The sequence below is a fragment of the Haliaeetus albicilla genome, chromosome 11, assembly GCF_947461875.1.
Source record: "Haliaeetus albicilla chromosome 11, bHalAlb1.1, whole genome shotgun sequence".
Classification (NCBI taxonomy): domain Eukaryota; kingdom Metazoa; phylum Chordata; class Aves; order Accipitriformes; family Accipitridae; genus Haliaeetus; species Haliaeetus albicilla.
Window position 1 is genome coordinate 35,803,892 of NC_091493.1, and position 23,337 is coordinate 35,827,228.

The window sequence follows — 23,337 nt, forward strand, 5'->3', positions numbered from 1 at the left end:
ATCCTCTCTTCTTTTTACAAAAGCTTTAAATCTTTTATGATTCGTTTCATCCCTCATTCAGAGGATTAAGCCACCCCAATATTGTGGTCCAGCATCATTACACTGTATGGTTCCAACTCCTAAATAGTTTTTGAGTTTCCCTTCACAAAAGTCTACCAAAGCCAGACAGAAGAGGAAAACACACATGTCCACATTTAAAAGAGATAGAGGACACACTTTGTTGCTCTTATGCACAGGGTCTCCAGCAACCACAGGCAGTGCGAGTCACATAGAACCACCAGCAGTACAGCAGTAGGAAGCTCATCCTGTCCCCTGCTCAGCATGCTCTTCTCCTGTTGACCACATTCCCGGTCTCGTTCCAGGTCTCCTGAGACACATACTGAGCTGCACACTAAGAACAGACACCAGTGGGGTGAGATTTCTTCCCCCAAAAGGGCTAAAAGAAGCCTTAACAGAGGCTGCCAGCATCACTCTTACCAGACACAAGAGGAGCATCACTGGTCAGAGGACTGTTCTCTTAATAGCTGTCCCTAAATGACGTTTCCTGAAATCATACCTGAAACCCAAATGGTAAATTTAACAAAAATTCTCTTTAACAATGGCAGACTGCAAATCTACCCCAGCTGTGAACTCAGTTATACCAATGTATTTCAGGGCGGTGGGTGAATACTCATCAGCAGAAGTATTCAACAGAAGGGTACAAAAGGAAACATCAGGGCCAGAGCCTCTCAGTGATTGTGTGAGAGCAGTCACTGATACTTGGGGCTAGGATGAAATCAGAAAGCAATGGAACAAAACTGGCACCATAGAAATTGAGTTTAATTTGTGAATAAAATAACCATTTGTTCTACATTTAATCATCTTTTTGGACCCTTAGAAAAAGAGAAATGCTTAAGGCTAAGGAAAATATTTTTAGAGAAAACCAGCAGACCACTTGAGAAGTTTTTCCTTTGATGACACTTACTCAAAAGAAAGTGAGACCGCAGGCAGCCATTAGAGCTCTCTTCATAGTTTGCTCTGTTACCTTTGAAAGTTTACATGTCCAGCAAGTTCAGTGCAACTGGATTAGACTACAGATGCTCACTTGGAGGAGAGGTTTTGGATATTTTCTGAGCTTTTGAACTGAAAGCATTTGGTTTTGCATAAAGCTGATAGGGTTCTAGGTGCCAAATGTTTCAGTCTGAAATTCATATATTGATTTTATTTTTATGTTGATTTTAGCAGAACTCTGAAGTCCCAGAAATAGAATCTCTTCCATCAATACCCTTTGTTTAATCTTTTGCTGAAAATACAACATGACATACAAAGATCCCTATTAGGATTATAAAGTTAGGCTGCGATTAAATGAATCTTGACTTCAGATACATTCCCTTTGCAAAAAAACCCCACTTGCTTGATGTTAAATAACAAAGTTATGCACACTAACACTCAAAACAAGGGAGGTCACATTGAATTCCACCTGCATTCACGGATGCCTTGAGATGTTTCCATCCCCTTTCTTTTGTGCAGCTTTAGAAATACCTGAAGTGTTTCATTGCACAGCATGCTTTGCTGAATAAGGCTGTGGCTGCTCATGCTTCTTTGTTGGACGGGAGTGCTTCACTGAAAGAGGACCTAATTCTCTGCTGATTCTGAATGCAGACGTCTCGGTTGTCTTTTTGAGAAAAGACAGTATCATGTCAGGCCAAGTGATGAGGAACATGTCTTCTCAAGGAAACTACCTTCCTGTATGGCGTTCCTGAACACGGAGTCCGTGAAGTGACGTGGCTGTACTGTATCTGCCTTTACACTGGGTGATCTCAAGATGCAGGTGCGGAGGGGCAGCCTGTTTCAGATGAGCTGTCTGCCATTTGAGGAGGTTCCCGTTGCTGGGGCAGAGGACGTGGCATGGAGCTGTGGTTGTGTAAGGTATACACACAGCTGTGAGGCCGTACAAGGCAAAGGACAACTGTGCAAGTCTCCTGCTCTGTGCCTGAGTCCTGATAGAGAGAATGGCATCAGTTCTGTCCATAGATTTCACTGTCAGCCCCCATTCAACGAGGGACACAACTAGGAGAGAACTTAAAGAAGCCTTAAATGCATGGAGTAGAAATGATAACACTGAAGTGACAGCAACATAATTTGTAAGGCAAATATAACCCTGCCCCATAGCATATACGAATTGGTTACATATCCTGATTTCAAACTGGGTTTTGTATAATGGAATGCAACAGCGCACAGTCTCAGACCGTGGTGGTTCACTGGTGGATGCCAGGAGCTCCTGGAGCTCTAACTTAAGGCCATGGAAATTAAAGAAGTCCCAGAAGCTTTCATAGGATTATTCCAGCAGTAATTATTATAGTAAAGAGAAACCTGAAAAAGGGAGACTGTGCACATGTCTCTTCTGTGGTCCCACTTTTTCTTGTTCAAACTCACAGAAAAATTATTTAGAATCATGAGCCAAAAGCTATGTAAAATCATAGTTCTCATTATTTATTTAATCATTAATTTATTAAAATGGTTTTTATGATCACTCACAACTTCATTCTCCATATGTACTTTGTGAGGACAATTGGAGTTTGAGCTGCCTGGAATGAAGTCTCTCCCACTGGGTATCATATCTTGGACATTTGCTAATCCCAGAGGTTTTAGTGGGTTTAAGAGTATTACTGTCTATGCAGTTAAACAGCTTAAAGTTTGATATTTATTGTTTGTATAGCAGTCAAAAGTGTATCACTGTATTTACAGACAAATGAGAGGACTAAAAGTCCCTTGATGTATTTTGCATTCTTGCTTGGCAATGATTTAAATTAACAATAAGATGTAAAAGAGAGCATGCTGTTAACCACCTCAAAAAAAAGCATCTCTGGTTTTAGTTCACATCCATTTGCTGTGCATCAGTCTCTGTGTTGGTGAGCAGCTATGGATGGACACCAGGAATCACATCTAGTTCATGCAGTACACACCTCTTCTTTCCCTCTGACACCTCACAACATTCCTATTCCTTTCAGGGTTTGCAATGATCCTTAACATTGTTCACAAGCCTCATCCTCATCTTCTCTTTATCCCTCTGATTTGTCTGGCTGATGCACCCTGATTTTCACCCCACTACCTCATCCTGAAAACCACTCTTAGATTCTTAATTTTTCAACCAATTTGGTGATGCAGCCCTCAGTTCCTCTGTTGTCTCCCTTCTTCTGGTATCTTTGTCCTTATCTTCAACTACCTTAAACTATCTATTTCTTTTAACCCTTTCATCTATCCCTTGGTTTTCCAATGTCAAGAAAATGGATGGAAAACTGTCAAGAAGAGCTTCTGTTCCTGTTGTGCAAAAAAAGTTCCAAAGCACCCTTCTTACAAAATCCCATTCCAACAAACAAAGCAAACAACCAAAACCCTCCAAAAACATGAGCAGCAGCAGGTTGTCCAAGGACACAGAGTAAAACCACAGAATTAGCAAAAAATATTTTAAATTAATGAAGCTAGTGGCTGCTCAGGCTCCCACAAAATTGATCTCTGGAGGCGTAGATCATGTTGTCCTCAAACGGTAGCAAAGAAAAAGGAACAAAAAAGCCCTCTACTTCTCCAAACAGTGATTTTTTCAGCGTTAAGAGTAAAGAGAGAGATTTTGGGAGGAGAAGGTTTTGAGAAATAAGTTCTAATATTAAAGTGACCTGAAAATAGTATTGAGCAATGTACCGTGCTTCAAGAGCAGATTTCTTTAGAAGAGAGTTGGAAAAGATGTCAGCTGCAGGTCGTTTCTTGAGTTCCCACTTGCACAAATTCAATAGTGATTAGAAAGAAAAGGAAAAAAAAAAAAAGGAACAGCATTATTGCATCTTCTGTGACAAAGTGACACTGCGGCATTACAAAAACGTGGCTGGCATTACAAACTTGCCAACTTTGGCCATCTAGTGGCATCTTTTTCGCTACGAAAAATAAGAAAAAATAAACAGTTACTACCCATCTCTATTTTTAAGATAAGCAAACCCCCCCAACAGCGCGTGTATGTCAAGTAACGTGCCTGGAGCTACGTGATTATGGCCGCCTTATCAACGCTGCGGCACGGGAGAAAGTTGTGGATGTTTCAGCGCTCTGCAGCCCGGTGCGCCCCAGCGCAAATGTGCGGTGTTCTCGCATGGGGATGTGTCAGCCTGGGTGGCTTTGCCAAGCACGAGCGACAGCTCGGGGCCAGGTTGGCGGCTGGGTTGCCTTAGGTACGACTTGCTGCCTCGTGGTGCGAGGTAAGTGCTTTATGCTGGTATTGAGCGACGCAGGAGCAACGCAGTGGTCGTCCCTGTTGTGTTTTGCTACTGAAGAGGCGACTTTGGAGCAGAAATGACCGCGGTGGAAGAAATTCTCTGGGTCTAGTGGCGGGTCCTGCAGCACCCGTGCACCCGGGGATCTGACAGGGAGCCCTTTGTGCCGTGAGGCGTTTCGGGCGCCCCGGTCGCGGACTCCCAACAAGCCCAGGTTTCCTCAGAGCTCTTCGGCCAAGGCAGACGGGGCCCCTGCCATCCCCGCGGCCCCTTTTCCTTCCAGGCTGTGTGATTTAAAGCCCCCCAGGCAGAAAAAAAACCCGTGGCCCCAGGCCCGGGGTGGCTGTTCAGGGTTTACCCTGAGGCACCGCGGGCCGGGCTGGACACCAGACACCCGAGATGGCGGGAAGCGAGCAGCCTCCGCGCTGAGGAGCCCGGCCCGGGTCAGGGCTGACCGCCGCGGCCTAGCGTAGCTCCTCCGAGCGGCGGCGGGCGTGGCCGGCCCCGGAACTGCCTTTCCCGAGCCGCGGGGCCCCGGCGGAGCCCGGCGGTACGGACCGGCGGTACAGGCCGCGGAGCGGCGCTTCCTGCGCAGTGAGGCGCTGGGCAGGGCCGGGCCGCGGCTGGGGGGGTTCAGCGGTTGCCCGGCGCTCGGGTCGCGTCGCCCCCGGCTGTCCCCAGCCCGGCCATGCAGCGCTTCACGGTGAACATCAAGCTGCCGGCGCGGACGCTGACGGGGGCCCTCAGCGCGCCGAACAGGGGGGCGGCGGACTGGTGAGGGGCCGGGCCGCGGGGCCTGGGGGGCGGTGGACGGTCTGGCGGGCTCGGGGAGGGTTGAGGGGCGGCTGAGGCGGCCCCCGGGTCTCGTCCTCTGCCGTTCCCTCGGCAGGGAGCTGCTGCTGCCCGGCTCTCGAGGAAGAACGGAGCCGTGGCCGTCGATGAGCGTGGGCCAGTCCCTTCTGGCAATGGCATTGGCTTCTCTGGGCAGGGGTCTTGCTGGTGCAGTGAGCCGCAGGGATCAGAGCAGCTTCTTCTGGTGTCTGTTCCCCTGACTTGATGTGCAAAGCCAGTACGTATGTTGGGTTTTTTGTATTCATTGCTCTGAACGATGAGTTCACCCAACTGTGCTGTAAAGCACTACCCTAATACTGCTGAATCTTAGGGAGAGAACGTAAATGAGCTGAACCGAGTTGGTTTTTTAAAACTGTGGCTTTTAGGTTTGTTGGCTCGCAAAGCAGCAAACGCTGCAGTTCTCTGAAGTTTTTAGTTTGAAACTTTGTTTTTCCTCCTTTGTTCCCACTTGCTTGGTGTTCACCACAGCTTTATAATTGTCATCAGTGGCCGCATCAACCTCTCCTGAAGTCAGAAAAGCCTCAGCAGATTTTCACTATTACTGTAATAATTATTCACACGCTCCTTTTTTCCCTTAAAAAAAAAAAAAAAAAGATGCAATTAATTATACAATTGCAAATATATTGCTTACCTGCGTGCTTATATAAAAAATTTGGGAATGCTCTTCATGAATTCCTATGTGAAGTCTTAAATTTACAGAAGAGGAGTTTTACAGATAGACACAAAGAGATGATTTGCAGTGGCTTAGGGTTCCATCAGCAAGTGGTTCAGCAGACAGTGCAGCAGTGGCATTTTATAATGTTTTTGAGTTTTATATTATTAAATAATTTTTGCTGCTTGATGTTTGTGTTTAGTAGCATGCATTCAACTCACCAAAAAAAAGTCTCATTCTTGATGTGAAATGCTTTTTGTTCTTTTTGCTTGTTTGATGATGATATATGCTTTTCTAGGGGCTGGCAAGGTTTGATTGCATATGGATGTCATTCTCTTGTGCTGATAGTTGATGCCAATACTGCTCAGACTTTACAGGTTTTGGAAAGACACAAAGCTAGTGTTGTCAAGGTGAGACGTACATGTGTTTAAGGTATATTACTTGATTCTGGTATATATATAATTTTTCTAAAACACTGTAAATACTTGACATTATATTGCACTTGATATTCACATAAATTGTGTTGTAAAATACTCATATTTTACGTGACCTCTTTTACAGCTAAATCAAACCATGCGTGTTGGAATTTGAGCTGAGGTTGATGTATACCTTTGTAGAATGTATGGAATATACAGAAACGTTTGGTAGTGTTATAGAGCACAGACAGAAATGTTTCTAAGAAAGCTCTTAGCATGACAGAATTTCACATGAACATTACAAAATATCAGATGAATCTCTTGCTGATCTTTCCTGTTGTGGGGGTAACCAGTATACCATTCGACTAGAAAGTTACTTTTAAGTTTTTACTTCTGTTCCTATCTATAGAAAAGGAACAACAGCAGACAAACCCAAACATTTATTTTAGTGATAAAAAATGGCTAAAATTTAAGCTTAAGTGTAGGGTAGCTGTACTTCCCTTTGAAGGTTCTTGACTTGAAATTGCGGAGCGTTTGACATTGGGTCAAGTCTGGAACAGGATGTATTTCTTTGATACATCATTTCTTTGACTGTGGAGAATGACTGATTCAGTCAAGGTTTAGCAGAATGTTTGGCTGGCAGATGTAATGTTTGGTAGTCCCTAGCCCAAATGCTATATTAGAAAGCAGTCAGTAATTTATGAAGAAAAACAGATTTTTAAATAGGAGATTTTGGTGTTTTTTGTAGTAAAAGAAAAAGTTTAAATGTGCCTTCTGGAAATTGCACGCTACTTTTTCCCCATGTGTAATTTCCTTTAAATAGGCCATCTTCATATAGATACACTAATACTATATGACAAATGGCCACTTTGGTATTTTAAAATTAAATACAGTTATTTTGTCTTTGGGTTTGATAATTTACTGACTTCTACGACATCATGTTCTGATGATGTCTTTCTGCATACTGAAGAGCTTCAATGTTTTGGTGAGTTGTTTTAAAATTTCAGTACATTCAGTAGTTGCACAGGTGGTGGTGCTTATGTATCTTTATATAGTATAATGTATTTCTGCGCTACAGAGTCCAATTAGGTGCGCTTTTTTATAATAATAAACAAACTGTTCAAATCCTGGGTGAAAATACTGGGTAGGGCAAAACCGTTACAGATCCATACAAGATCTTGGCCAGGAGCCATATAGATAATGATACTGTAGCATTTAAAAATGGTCATAAGGTTTAGGAATTAGTTTTGCTTGATTAGAGAGAATTTTGAAACTGACTGGCAAAAAGGAAGGTAGAAGGGTTAGATTTCAAAATACACACTTTATGTCATTTTTTGAGACTTGTGTGCTGTGACATGTTTAAAAATAATGCTAAAATGTCACAAAGGACCGATAACTGATTTCTTCCAGCATGTTTGTATACTTGCCCAAATTTTTCACTGAATTTTGAGGATTGTCAGAGTTGCCCAGACATTGCTGTCAGCTTAGAGCTTGTGCTGCTGATATGAATAATCTCTCTGGGGACAAATGTGAGGCAATTTACCTGACTCTCAATAAGGAGAGGTTATTTCTGTTATCTCAGAGCAAAGGTATGTACACAACAGCAACCACGGAGCAAGTGGCACTCCGTTAATCAATACCTTTGCTTTCCTTTTGGCGATTTGTTTGGGTAAGCTTATCCTTAGCCTCAGCTGTCTTCAGGCAACCCTTTAAAATGAACAAATCAATTCCAATGTCTATAATTGTGTAAAAAAAATAGAAAAGTAAGTGGTACAGAGGTAGCAGCTATAATGATGACTCTGCTTTAAAATTTCCACTTAGGTTAGATAATAAGTTGTAGCAAAATTAGTTTTTGATCTATCTAGTGATAGCATTTCAGTGTGCTTCAGTTACATTCGCTAGCTTTGAGAAGTAACATTATTTCAATAGGAAACCAAATGCTGAAATCCAAATAGTTTTTATGTAATCTATAAGATAATTTTTCAAAATCACTATCTGGTGCTTTATTAACAGAAATAGACTGTAAGAAAATGGCAAATTTATGAGGAGGAAAAATGAAGAGAAGTTCTGTTCTGCTTTAAGAAGTAGACATTTGTCCTGGTTTCAGCTGGGATAGAGTTAATTTTCTTTCTAGTAGCTGGTATAGTGTTATGTTTTGGATTTAGTATGAGAAGAATGTTGATAACACCCTGATGTTTTCAGTTATTGCTAAGTAGTATTTAGACTAAGGCAAGGATTTTTCAGCTTCTGATGCCCAGCCAGCAGAAAGGCTGGAGGGGCACAAGAAGTTGGGAGGGGACACAGCCAGGACAGCTGACCCAAACTGGCCAAAGGGATATTCCATACCATGTGACATCATGCCCAGTATATAAACTGGGGGTGGTTGGTCTGTGGGCAATCGGTGCTCAGGAACTAACTGGGTATAGGTCAGTGAGTGGTGAGCAATTGCATTGTGTATCACTTGTTTTGTCTATTCCAGTCCTTTTATTATTATTGTAATTTCATTATTATTATAATTTTTATTATTTTCTTCCTTTCTGTCCTGTTACACTGTCTTTATCTTGACCCATGAGTTCTACTTTCTTTTTCTCTGATTCTCTCCCCCATCCCACTGGGTGGGAGGAGTGAGTGAGCAGCTGCATGGTACTTAGTTGCTGGCTGGGGTTAAAGCATGACAGTCCTTTTTGGCACCCAACGTGGGGCACGAAGGGTTGAGATAACAGATCTGACCAGAGCGTGTTAAAACAAATTTGTTACAAGCATTCATTATGTTAGTTTAATAGTCACTGGCTGGTCACGATGTTGGATTTATTGGCTCTTAGAGTTGTGGCACTCATTTTTAGAGTTAAGTATCACCTCACTTGCTGTATATAGTCCCTGTGCTGCTGCTTATCATCTGTGGGAGGTGGATTAAGGTTTTTGCTTTGATGTACAGTGTAACACTGTTATGGTATGATATGGTATGATAAAATTATCGGTTGTGGGACTAATCCGGTATTTGTACTCAGCATTGTTATCTAATGTATACTTCGGGAGCCATCTGTGGGAAACTATTAATAATTACACCCTTTTCCTTTTCTCCTCAGAGCGCCAATCTTTGGGTGAAACACCTTTCTTCCCCTTCCCCTTCTCCTCCAGGCTAATTACAGTAGCGTCTGAGAATTTTGAAAATTTTGAGTATCCTTGGGATGTTGAAGCTGGCATGATCCTATTGCTAGGCACTAGCATGCTTCTGAATGTGGTTCAGGTCTTGTTTAGGGTTAAACAACTATTTAAGAATATCGCCCAGAGATCTTTCCTGAGGCAGGGTGTGTGGGATAGTATGGACAAATGCCTAGGGTGGTGGGCACCTCCAGCATTTTGGAACTTCACCCTTGAACAAGTGCAGAATCCTGAAAAGCTAGTGGAACATTTGGAAAAAGTATGATGTCACCCTGACAATTCCAGGGAGACACAAATCACTGCAATGTGCTGGGGCCTGGCCCATGCTTACCAAGCCTTGTTCAACGCTGTTCAGTACCCTCAAGAGGAAGAGAAGGTCTCTGGATCTGACAACAAAATGACAGGCACTGCGGCCACTCCAGCCCCAGCAACAGGCACTACAGCTGAACCAGAGAACCAACCCCTACCAGTATCAGTTGCCCCCATATAGAAGAAGAAATATACAAAAAAATCAGTTCACTTAGTGAGGGATGAAGATGAACCAGGGTCATCACGAGAACAGGAGGAAGAGGCGGAACCAGAGGTAATCGCCTCATCCCTATCCCTGAGTGAGTTGTGGGATATGTAAAAACATTTCAGCCATTGTCCAGGTGAGCAGGTTATCACCTGTCTGCTCCGATGCTGGGACAATGGGGCTAGTAGCCTGGAATTAGAGGGTAGGGAAGCCAAGCAGCTGGGATCGCTTTCTAGGGAAGGTGGCATTGACAAGGCAATTGGAAAAGGGACACAAGACCTCATCTAGCCTCTGGAGGTGACTCCTGTCAAGCGTGAAGTAAAGGTACCCCTTCAAGGAAGATGTTCCATGTCAACCAGGCAAGTGGACCACTATGGAAAGAGGTATCCAGTACCTGAGGGAATTAGCCATGCTAGACATGATTTATTATGACCTGGACAATGCACAATTACCCAGAGGTCCAGACGAAGTCCAATGCACATGACGCACGTGGTGGAAGTTTGTACGGAGCGCAATATCGTCGTATGCCAACCCATTGGCAGTACTAACCTGGAAAGATGAAGAGGCACCAACGGTGGATGAAATGGCTCGCCAACTCCAGCAGTATGACGAAAACCTCTCTTCCTCCCTACGAGCCTGCATCTCGGCTGTGGAGAAGCTGTCCTGGGTTTTCCAGCAATTCAAAGAGAATATGTCCTGCTCCTCACCTGTACGGACCAGTATCTCAGCTATTAGGAGTGAGTGTTCCTCTGCCCAAGAGAGAGAATATAGAAAGTACACACCACGAGGTGCCCTGTGGTTTTGTGTGACCACAGAGAGGATGTGAGGAAGTGGGATGGAAAACCTACCTCAGTCCTAGATGCATGGGTACGTGAGTTGTGAGGAAAAAATAACCACAAAAGGGGATTCTTCCAGGAAAAATGCCACTCCAGTGTCCAAACAGAGTAGAAGGGCTGATCTTATTTCTGATCCTGACACAGCCAGCACAGCTGACCTAAACTGGCCAAAGGGATATTCCATACCATGTGACATCATGCCCAGTATATAAACTGGGGGGAGTTGGCCTGGGGGGAATCACTGCCTGGGAACTAACTGGGCATTGTTCAGCAAGTGGTGAGCATTGCATTGTGCATCACTTGTTTTGTATGTTCCAATTCTTTTATTATTATTACTGTCATATTATTATTATCATTATTTTCTTCCTTTCTGTCCTGTTAAACTGTCTTTATCTCAACCCATGAGTTTTACTTTTTTTTTTTCCTCTGATTCTCTTCCCCATCCCACTGGGTGGAGGGAGTGAGCGAGTGTCTGCTTGGTGCTTAGTTGCTGGCTGGGGTTAAATCGCGACTACATTATGAGGCCATGATCGTTGCAGATACCTTTATGTGCATTTGTAAGAAATTTTCTTCAATTCCTAACTGACTTTTTTTTTTTGTTTGTAAATGCTAAGAGAATAGATAAGCTGGAGGGGATCTGTAAGAAGTGTGCTGTGTAGAGGTTCACACTCAGTCTACAGGGGATCTTCCCCAAAATCCATGCGTCAGATTTGAAAAATTTCAAAACACACCACTATCTACAATAAGAAAGCAAAGAGAAAAGCTATTGTTTCATGATCTTTCTATAGTCTGTTTAACTACTTTTCTTTAAATACTTCCTGGCCCTTGGCTGTTGTAACAGTGTCTGGAATAGGTAATGGTTTCAGTGAAAACGGATCCATGTTAGTTGTCCGTATGTCCAGATGGTGTTTGTGGGATACCGATAACTTTGTATGGAGTGGATTATATCTGATTTTTTTTTTTTTTTGTACCTTTACAAAGAGTACTTGAAAGAGTATTTTTACAAAAGAAAATGTAATTACAGGAGCAATTTTTTGATTGAGGATTGAAATTTCATTTCTGCCTGTTCTGATATGCTAATAAACAGTGATAATAAAGCTCTTTTAATCAGGTGAGATAGACTGTGAAAATTAAAAACTACTTCAACTCTGTTTCCTGTTTCTGACCAACTCTTCTATATTTTGAAGTCAGGGTAGAGAGGCAGGGACCAGTACAGTAAGAAAATAATTTCTTTTAGCAGAGGGATCAGGTCATGTGTGGGGACTTTGCTGGAGCAGTGCAACTACAGTGCATAAAGAGGGCTTATGGTCTTAGAAAGCCACACGAGCTCTGGTTGAGACTGACTGTGTTAAAGGTCTCCTTTTTGTTGTTCATAGCTTGGTGACAGGCCCTCCCTTGGGAAATGATGCTTTCCAGACTTGGAATTTGCTTCAAAGTAATACATATTTCACTGAAGAAGAAACAGCTTTGCAGTTTTCTATAATTACTTTTTTTTAATAGCTACATAGCTACATGCAGGTATCCTCATGGGTAATTTTTTTTTTGAACAGCAGGGAAGCAGGAATTGCAACACTGAAATTTGAAGGTAGAGGAGAGTCTCTCAAGAATTCTTTGTTATTCTGGTAGAAACACACTTTGGGTTTATAGCTAGAACTCTTTGAAGATTGCTTGGTGTACATGTTTAATGTTTGTTTAATTTATTCAGCTAGGCTTTTGAGATGCATCCTGGTCACACCTCTGAGAGGGGTAGCACAAAGGTGGCTACAGTCCTCTGAATGCTGTTATAAATCTAATTCATGTTGCAAAGTTAGTGGTGCTAATGATAATTCTATTTCTATTTTTTTTAATGTCTTGCTTTCAATATCTGCAAGAAGTGTTGTGTTTGGCCTCACCCTTTCTCTGTCAGGTACTGTGACAGAACACAGCTAGCTAGCTACAACATCATTTTTGTAGCAGGTAAATTCCCTTTAGCTTAGCGTTGAGGTTTCTCTATTCTGTTAGTATCTTCAGTCTCTTTTAGGGGCAGAAGTTTGCCTTTAAAGCAGATAGCAAAACAAGTCCATATTGAATAGATAAGGAAGGAGTCAGTGTTATCTCTTTATAATTTCTGGAGAATTGTAGACACAATGTTTCAAATTTCAGGACGTGTAGTTTTCGTAAGTATCACCAACTGGCAAGCCTGTGCAGCTTGAAATCCCAAACCAGGAGGTGGTATGTGGAAATCAGCGGTGGCAACTTGCTGAAAAGGATGAAGAAGATGGCAAATGTCAGTAATAGCTCAACAAGAGGCAACGCATAGATGAAAGACTAACCTTCCGTCCTCCCCAACACCATAATATACTTGTATTTGACAGATTAGGAAAATGGCATGTTTTAGGTTGTATATAAAAGTTGGGTGTTAAATTTTTAACTTTTGTTTGTTTGGAAATCAGTGGGTATAGGTTTGCGGATGCCCACAGAACCTTAAACATTACAATTCAGGTTCTTCTAAATATTTGAGTAAACTTTTTACATATATATATAGCATATATTTATGGATTGTTGTAGTTACCTTCAGGAACAAGGACTGTTGATTTATGTAATTTGAAAATATCAGCCATGCAGTCATGCAGCACAATTGCAACATACCTTAAATTTGCACAGCGGCTGGTAGCTTAAAGGTATGCCTACACAGATGCTATTAACGTTAACTATTACTATGCTTTTTTGTTATTTGTTTATCCACCTGAAAATATGAAGTATGGTGTCTTTGTTATATATGTTTGCCTCCTTTGACCAATTATTATCTGTATCTTCAGGTTAAATGGGCTAAAGAAAATTACCATCACAATATTGGCTCTCCATATTCTTTACGTTTAGCTTCTGCTGATGTTACTGGAAAAATAATTGTATGGGATGTGGCAACAGGAACAGCTCGTTGTGAAATACAAGAACATGCAAAACCAATTCAAGGTAATGATAGTGCATGATGTTTGCATGGAAGTTACTTTATGGAGCATTGTGTACAAATCCATCACATAGGTTTGGTAAACTATGCTCAGTTCTGCCATTGAATTTTACTGTTGGGATTACTAGCCTTCTGTATGTTTGTTTACTTATTTTATGTGTAAATGTAAGATTTACTGTCTCCCAGAGGGATGCTGTGAGATTTAATTCATTACGGTAATATTTTCCAAGATCTTCTGACAAAAAAGTTAGAATCTATTTTTATTGATGTTATTGATTGAAATAATAATATTTACAGTGTCAAGTGCATCTTCCTGCTTTTGAATTGGGGATGTAGTGCAGTTTGCATTGCACCTGAATGTTAATGCCATCCGTAGTGGTGTAGTACTTTAACAGTTATGACATTGCTGTAAGTTAAGAGTTTTGATTATGTACATATACTTTGATAATTATTTAGGTAGTTCATTATATAGCTAATTCTGATCAAATATGCTAGCAAGATAACATACATTTGCAATATAACTAAATAGAAGTTTTTTTTTAAAATCTGTGCAGTTGTCTGATTCACAGCAGCAGGGAGGCTTTTCTATGTGTAGCAATATTAAGATGTGAAAAGTGAAATGGAGAAAGAACAAGTTACTGTGTAAATTTTAGTGTAGAAGACAGTTGTAAATAAGGTAGGTTTCACGTAGAGTTGGTAGTATGAAGTCTTGAAACTGAGTATGACATGTGAATTAGGTTTCAAGTGTAATTAAGTAGACATAAATGGTAAGAGTTAACACAGTCAAGAGAAAGAGGAAATTTTGAGATGGTATAAATAACTGGTGCTGGCTTTTATTTGAGGAAGTTAGCGGTGGTATTTGCTGCTTTTGATTCTGTTCTGTGGGTGGTAGCCCAGTGCAGCTGAGAAGGTCTTAAAAATACCCAGTAAACTCTACCTGAAGAGTTCTGGGCAGCTGGATATTTGAAGACTCTTTATCCCATTACCAGAGAAAAAAAATCATGATCTCATTCAGGAATTTCACAAGTCCCTGAGGGAAGTAAAAAAACAAAACCAAAACCCAGCCAACCAAAATCCCACAAAAAAACCCCAAACAAACAAAGCAAGCCTGGAGAAAGGAGCTATGCATTTATGATGATGTAAGCTATAGAAGTCTTATGTTTGCTTGTGCTAGAGGGAGAAATGTCTAGAAGCCTGGCATAGAGGTCAGTACTATCTTAATTGGCCTGATGAAGGAGAGAGAATGGAAAATGTAGCCACTGGCCAGGTATAACACAATTAAGAGATATTGGAAAGGAATAATTAAGTGTCTTTATCATTGCTTCTTTTTGTGCTCATCTATTAGTAAGGTGTCATCCATCAAATGCTCCCTTTCATTAGTTAGCATCTTGTACTTTGTCAATGAAAAAGTTAAGGTAGTGGTTAGAACTCAGAAGAGGGAATCAAAAGATGTAGGCTTCATTGCTTGATGCATCACACGCTCAATATTGTTTTTACTATTGCTTTAATAGGTGTAGTTTGTAGTTGATAGTAGTATTCTCCTACTATTGTAAAACTTGGGGTTTTGTTTCTAATTACTTGTGGTAGGCACTCTTTAGTCTATTGGAACCACCCCTAACAGAGCTGACCAGGAGCTGACTGGCTAGGCTGGTGGAATCTGGTTAGCTTTGTGGCTGTGCTCCTGTGGCCGGTCTGCTTCCAGTACCTGAGCGGATGCTGCCAGTGGACTGCTTCCAGCATCAGACTGGTTCTTTCAGAATTAGCTGGGGGGGATAACTCCGCAAGTACAGCAGCATCTACATGCTCTGCTGCATGTTCTGGATTTTTGTTCATTGCTACTGCTGGCCAAGCTAGTGATATGTCTACAAATTATTTCTGAAGTAAAATTTAGAACACTTCCCACCCCTACCAAGAAACTACCATAATGGCTTTCTAAGAATAATTCATAGTTATTTGGACTATTTTAATAGCTTGTGGTGATGCTTGTGTTATACGTGGGTTTTTTTATTTTCAATTCTGTTATTTGAAAGCCTACTTATGAAATCAAGTTGTTTGGCTTTTGTTATTATTCTGTTTTTATAAATCCTGTGAAAGTAGATACAGTATTGTAAGTCTGATAGTAGGACACTGAAAATTTATTCTGTTGACTGCAGTTAATTTTACTAGTTTTATTGCTTTTTGTGTGTTATAAGTTGCATTATATTTACTCCTGACACCAATTAACTGAATGTTTGGTGGAGTTTTGACCGTGCCATTTGAAGATTTGTGCAGGTTTTCAGTTGCAACGAAGGCTTTCCAATCTGCTGGGTGAGAAAAAAAGTTAATAAGCAACAGAATTAAAATTCTGTTCTGCCCTCAGTCCCTGATTTGATTCAGCAATAACCTCTAACAAAAGCAGCTTCTTTTCCTTTCCATCTGTTTGAGGCCTCTGGCTTTTTACAAGCCTGTAAAAAATGGTGCAAATACAGAGATCGAGCACCAGAGTGATCTGCTGGTTCTCTGTGTTATCTGCAAGAGCTTTGTAGTGTAACAGCTGGAGCCACACTATTTCAATGAGGAGAAAAGTGGTGCATCAATGTAAGGCAGTCTTCTTTATTTGATCCAAACTCTGCATTCAGCTGAGAAGGAGTTAACCTTTTGTTAACTTACAGTGTAACTGATTAGGACACACGGCTGGATTTTTTTTTTTTTTTTTTTTTTTTTCCCCCCCTGAAACCCAGTGAGGAGCACTTACTACCTCTGAAAAAGCTGTATTTATAAAACAGAAGAACGGCTGAGGAAGGAAGTTTTTTTTCAGCATCTTAATGTGTATGAATATGGTGTAGAGAAGCTGTGACTTAGTGAGGTCACGCAGTGAGTGGTAGGAGCTGGACTGGGGGCACTTCATCCATTGCCTGCCTGACCCTTTCTGTTGTCTAAAACACTGACCCACGGAGCATATAGGTAGCTCTAATACAGCTTCTTTCAAGTAACTGAGGTGTCTCTCTGTTCTTATTGACAGAAAACATAGTCTTTTATGTCTGTTTATCTTGAATGGTTAAATGATGCCCAGCCGTGATGATTGGCAACCACACCTCTTTAGACTGACCCTAGCATTTAAGCACTGTATTTGTATTCTTGATTGTGTGTTACAGTCAGTTTCATTTTACTCTTGAACTTGCGACTCGCTGTTTAAAAAGTATTTGAAGTGGAGAAGACATTTGTTTCCAGGTCCAATACTGATATCATCTCAAATATTAATTTGGGGTGGTGTTATTTTTCATGGTGTCACCCCAAATATTAATTGGGATGGTGTGTGGTTCTTTTCATTTTGACTTTACAGTGGTTCTGTACAGTATGGTATGTTGTTTCAGATAGGAATTCACTGGCTGAAAAGATCTGAGTTCTTCAGATAGGATGTGGGTTGTGCGTGTCTGTGTACGCATGTGTAACTCAGTTTATTGCTGCTTGTTAAAAACATAAATTCAGGCCATAAAAGGAACTTATTTTTTAGAATTGTGAAATAGAAGCATCTTGTTACTAACAAGTCACTATTCATTTCTTTAAAGATGAGGTATTATATAAGAATAGTTTTAAAATAGAACAAAATTTTTTTTTGAAATGTCACTGTTCCTTCTTTCTTTTGACAGATATGCAGTGGTTGTGGAATCAAGATGCTTCTAGAGATTTACTGCTTGCAGTTCACCCACCTAACTATATTGTGCTGTGGAATGCAGACACGGGCACCAAACTTTGGAAGAAAAGTTATGCTGAAAATATCCTGTCTTTTTCATTTGACCCCTTTGATCCATCACACTTAGCTTGTAAGTTTGTATGTATAAAATAGTGTGACCTGAATATGTGTGACCAGGAAAAAATGTTAAACTAAAATGTTAATATTGAGATTAAAAGTAATGAATTGGAGAGATTCAACATTTATTTGTTTCAACATCATAAATGCCAAGAAGTCTCAAAAAAAAAAAAGACGAGGAGTCTTTGGCCAATATGGAATCTTCTAAAATAAGATGCCATTGTGGGGGGGGAGGGGAAAAGTAGGCACGAGTAGAGAAGGTAGAGATCTGAAAAGAAATGTCTGAGACTTTACAAAAGAAGGTGTAAAGTGTGTAGATAGGGGTAGGGAGCTGGAGGAAGCCAAGTACAGAGAGCCCTGTTAAACTGACATAAAAAGCTATAAAAGGATGGATGCTGAGGGAGAATCCAGTGAGATGAGTAGACTAAGAAGAAACATTATTTTCAACAGAAAGGATTTTTTTTTAAAGGAATAAAGTGTGAGCATCAGTTTCAGAAGCAATTCAGATGTCAAGGGGGATGTAGTGCAGATTTATTCACATTTCAGCAGAAAGAAACTAAGAGAAATAAAGAGAGTCACCATTTCATTCTTTAATTTATCTTCATCACTCCTGATCTGTAATGAGACAGTGCAGTTTCCAGGCTTTGTAGTTGTATTTTTTTTTTCTGCCATACCATTCAACCTTCTATAAACAGGTAGTAAAATCTTAGCTACATCTTTACAGCTTAGCTGAATCTTTACGCTGCAACATAAATAATGTGAGTTAATGATTCTCTGAGCCATGCTCTGCATGAGAACAAAAAATGGTGATATAGCCAATGTAAGCAACCCTGCCTTCTATTTGCATTGTGAAGCTTTAAGAAAAATAGTTGATGAGAGAGAATAACTGTTCTGAACAACCAAGAGGTTTCTGCCAGTAATCCCCATGGTATTTTTTTAGTGTCGACTTAATTTTGAAAAATTGAGTTGTGTGGATATTAATTAATTGTAATGGACCATCTGCTGCTCTTTCAGTAGAAGGTACTGGTTGTCTAGAATTATGAGTTTTCTACCTAATACAGTATTATTAAAGTTATTAGCATGTCTCCCCACCAAAATTTCATTACAATGGAATGCCACAATCAAATTGCAGATTGTATTTTGCTATAATAAAAAATGTTTTTCTTGGTACAGTGCTCACCAGTGAAGGAATAGTCTTCATCTCTGACTTCTCTCCTTCCAAAGCTCCTGCCAGCTCAGGAAAGAAAGTTTACATCTCTAGTCCCCATTCCAGTCCTTCTCACAACAAGTTGGCTGCTGCTACGGGGGCCAAAAAGGCCCTCGATAAAGTAAAAATCTTAATCAGTAATGAAAAACCAAGGTAGGTTGCAAATATTTCTTCTCAGATAATGTTTTGTATATCTGTATATTTTATAGATATAATTAGGTTGAAGCCTGTAGGGTAATTAGTTTAAAAAAAGAAAATTCATTGGGGTGGGCAGATAGGTGGATAGCCTATATGAGGACATTATTTAAGAATATAACATTGAGAGTCATTCATCCAGTTCTGTTCATAAAAACAGCCTGTTCATAAAAACAGCCATATCATCCCAGCATGTTTTATATAAGTTAATGATATAATGTTCTCCCTTCACTAACAGATTTTCATGCAGGTGTAAATTCAGAAGCATCTTAGGGGGAAAAAAAAAAAGATGAAAATGGGCTAACGTAATTCATTTCAATTGTGGAATGAGAAGGGATATATAATAAGAGAATAAAAATTATGTAAGTACTGATATTTGAGAAGAATTGTCATTCTGAACATGCTACTACAGTAGGAGGTGTTTTTTAAGTTAATAGTGTATAAATAAAATTAGAATGTATACATTTCTGTTTGTATTTTCTGACTTTAAAATTGTTGCATTTTGAGACTTTTTTTTTAGAAATTCTCTAGGCCACTTTCTTGTGTGGTAAAATTCTTTTTTTTTTCCTTTTGCATTTTCTATTTGAGTAATAAAAGTATTTCTCAAAGCTCTAGTGAATGTGAGAACAAACTAATCAGACTGTATTATCAGTTAGCAGTTGACACCAAAATTTAGTGCAGATATGAAATTTATACTCTGTTTTAATACGGTGTTTAAATTGCAAATTGCAGAGAAGACTTGTTGATACCTCCTCTGGTAATCATTTAAGAAATTGTGATTTTTATATGAAGTTAATGGGCATGATCTTGTAATTTTGTGTTCTATGATGCCTGATTTGTGCTGCATCGGACAGAACACCTGATTTGCAAATACTGAGAGAGTATGCTGCTGCAGCCTTATGTATGCTCTGTAATAACAGCATATGAACAGATACTATTTTTCTACATTCTCCTGTTTGCATTTTAAGTTGTATATGAATATTACCAAAGGTATGGTAGTCTTCTCTTTTCTCACTCCTTTTCCATCCAGAACACCTGAAAAGACTAGAACAGGAAAAAGGGAAGAAAAATTGTAGCAGCAATGGTGTATGTGGTTTTATATGAGTTTAGGAAAACTTTGAGGAAAGAGGAGCAGGAGACTGTCAGTAGAGTAATTGCAGACAATGGGGACCATGTTCCTGAAGCAAGGAATGAGATGCAAGAAGCATGTAAGGGGGTGTTAGTGTGTGGTAGAATGAGGAGATTAAAAACAAACACAACCCCTCAAAAGGGATGATACACTAAATGAGTTCAGAGGCTTTCAAAACTGAGCACAGTATGATGATGTTTTTCTTCAACATGACTTAAGTACAGTTCATTGGATTGCATGTACCTAATGAACCTCTTTACCTTGCAGCCAGTCTTCTGTTAACATTCAACAAAATTATCAACTTTACTGTTCTTTGCTACTTTCTCTGAGTTTTGAAAACTGGTATTCTTGATAGGCTAGTTCAGTTCATTTCAAAATAAAGTAATATGCATAATAATATAAAAAATGAAGTAAGCAGTATGTTTAAGGGTAATTTTCCATGAATACCAGTAAATGTCATGACAGCTAGCACTGTTCATAATTGAATTGCTTTGTGTTTGAGATGTGCAAGAATTACACTTGTTCCATTTGAATCACTTGCTATTTTAAAAATTACTCTATAATCTTATTTAGATAAAAGTCAACAGAGTGTGTGTCTCTTGAAGGTCAGTGATGCTTTGCACTGCTATAGCAATTAAATGGAAATCTACAGTTGCTTAGTTATCAAAATAGGAAATATTTGAAAAAAATGTGGCTGCAGGAAAATTTATACTGTTAATTTTATTTTGAAGTATTTGTTGACACAACTTGCTTGAAGTTTATATATGATGTTTTACAGTGCTGAATCTGTAACGCTCAATGACTGTCTTCAGTTATCATATTTGCCTTCCAAAAGAAACTACATGCTATTATTGTATCCCAGAGAAATTTTGATTCTTGACTTGGAAGTGAATCAGACAGTGGGTGTGATTGCAATTGAAAGAACAGGTGTGCCTTTCTTACAGGTAATGAAAATTTGATTAGTTTCTATTATTGTAATAGTTTATTAAGATCATATGTTAGTTCGTGACCCACTGATAGTTGTGTTTTGATTAGTTCTAGAGGATGAAAAGAAGTTAGGTCATCAGGTGGAAAAATGTCCTCTGAACCAAACATCGTTTAATTTAGTTTTCTGAACTCTGCAGTAAACCCACTTCATTTTGCGGTGTTACAAAAGTTACCAATGTGGAAATAGCGCTGTGGAAAAAGGATATTCTGTTCTCTGGTTATTAAGCTGCTTATACACAAGTTAATACTAGTTCTCTGCGCATTAGCCTTTGCTTAATTAGACAGCTAAGTCTAGTCTGAGGTCTTATTGATGCATCTTTATTCTCTTAGAATCATGAATTCTGATACCAAAAGAGAAACTTTTTTTTTTAAAAAAGTGATAGCTAAAAGGAATATATATTAGTACATCAGTGTTTAAAAAAAAAACAAACAAACAACAAAACCCAAACCAGCAACAATTAAAAAAAAACTTTCAATGAATTTCTCTAATTAATTGACTTCCTTAGTCACAAGTACAATAGCTAAAGAAATTAATTGAACTGTTGCATTAATGGTAACATTTTTAGTGACTTGCTTATACATCAGGAATTGTATGTTCATTTGCAAGTGTACTTTGCAAAAGATAAAATTTTGGTAATGCAATATAATGTACTATCTCTTTACCTAGGTAATTCCTTGTTTTCAGCGTGATGGGTTATTTTGCCTACATGAAAATGGTTGTATAACTTTAAGAGTTCGCAGATCTAGCTGCAGTATAACTGGAACTCCAAATGAAGAGCCAGGTAAGTTTTGTCAAAAATGTCCAGAAATGAACTTTGAGGCATTTTAATTAATACTATAACACCAATATTAACCATCACACCTCATACAGGATGGTGAATTACAGTCCTTCTAGTGTTTTTTTCTCTTATACGTTAAATTTAAATTTATGCTTCATTTTCCCCAAATTGTTTTTGACTTCTCTGATATTTAGTGCAAAATAAGATATATTAATATCCTGAAAATCCCTTTATCACTAAATAATACCTTAATTACCTTAAGTGGCTTAACAGTCACATATACAAGAATGTTTTAGATAAAAGATGATTAGTGTGTTCTTTTTATCTTTAAGAAAAAACATTTTTCAGGCAAACACAAGGTTTTGGAAGTCATTTAGTCAATTGGAAGAATTGGGTTTAGAACTAAGACAGGGACTTAAATTTAGATTAAAATCTAAATTATTAAACCTTTGTCCTGCTTATGAAATGTTACTGAGAATGGCCTTTTAAATATAATGGAGGAGACTGGAAAAAAGAAAGGAAAACAGTTCTGTAAATGTAAATAAGTAATTTTTTTTGTTAGAGTTTGTTTGGTTTGGTTTTGGCAGTTTGGTAATTTCTAGTGAGCTATATTACTTAGTTCCAGGTTTACCAATAAACTAAATGAGTTTGGTATTGTGGAGAACAGATGCACTTTCTGCCCAGATATGAGCCAGTCATTTTTTAGATTTTGCAAGATTCATGTGGAATAAGATATTTTAAAGACAAAGTTCCATTTTGGAGAACTTTTCAGAGCTGTGTTGTCTACAGCAAGATCAACAGTATCCAGTTTTTGATTGTTTTTTTCCTAATTGTTGCACAGGAAGCATATGGATTTCAACCAAAGAGCTCAGTCATGCTGCAAATTTACCTCTGTTGATTGATCACATCATATGTTTTCCACTCTAATTGTTTGCCCTTTGGGGGATGTTAATATTACAGATCCAGACCCAGTTCAAGAGTTGATTTACGATTTAAGAAGTCAGTGTGATGCGATCAGGGTAACAAAAACGGTTCGACCCTTCAGTATGGTGTGTTGCCCAGTGAATGAGAATTCTGCAGCTCTCATAGTCAGTGATGGCAGGGTGATGATCTGGGAATTAAAATCCAGTATTTCTGGCAGAAATGTGCGTAACAGGTAATGGGATTTATTTTTCTTATCAAAGCTTCCATTTGTTACATTTACAAGTGGTGTGTCGCATTTAATTGTATTCTAAAAGCAACAGTGATATCCTTGTATGTGTGGTAGTGTGACGTGCTATACATGTGTATGAATGAAAGGAAGAGGAACAAAATATATTGTCCAAATAGATTAGTTCCCTTGCTTTGGGGAAGCGAAGGAACTTATTTACTCTTTTTTCTTTAAAAAATTCCATACTAAGTGGTTGGAATAAGGAAGCAAAAGATAGAATGAATATTCACATTATTTGGGGGAAACATTTTCTTCTCATTTGGCTTTCTTCAGACTATATAATTTTCCTCAGGAATGGATCCCTCACTTTCAGTCACGTGAAAGGATTTCAGCATGAGTCTGGAAGGGACTAAATTTTTAGTAGGGGAAAGGTTTTCTCCTAGATTTGTCTGAATTTGACACACAGGAATATGAAGCTACACA

At 39.3% G+C, this 23,337-nt stretch overlaps 1 protein-coding gene across 4 annotated transcripts in view; it reads left to right on the forward strand.

Annotated features, from left to right (window-relative positions):
• The first annotated feature begins 4,780 nt into the window (after positions 1 to 4,780).
• The window catches only part of WDR11 (WD repeat domain 11), a 50,097-nt gene continuing 31,540 nt past the window's right edge, over positions 4,781 to 23,337 (forward strand). For 2 of the 4 annotated variants that reach the window (XM_069797115.1, XM_069797116.1), the window contains exons 1-8: positions 4,781 to 5,012; positions 6,041 to 6,152; positions 13,469 to 13,622; positions 17,247 to 17,420; positions 18,581 to 18,767; positions 20,717 to 20,882; positions 21,593 to 21,707; positions 22,665 to 22,860. In XM_069797115.1, the coding sequence (XP_069653216.1) occupies positions 4,927 to 5,012; positions 6,041 to 6,152; positions 13,469 to 13,622; positions 17,247 to 17,420; positions 18,581 to 18,767; positions 20,717 to 20,882; positions 21,593 to 21,707; positions 22,665 to 22,860 (1,190 nt within the window). In that variant the 5' untranslated portion in view covers positions 4,781 to 4,926. The remainder of the gene's footprint in view (positions 5,013 to 6,040; positions 6,153 to 13,468; positions 13,623 to 17,246; positions 17,421 to 18,580; positions 18,768 to 20,716; positions 20,883 to 21,592; positions 21,708 to 22,664; positions 22,861 to 23,337) is intronic. The other 2 variants (XM_069797113.1, XM_069797114.1) reach the window with 1 other exon arrangement.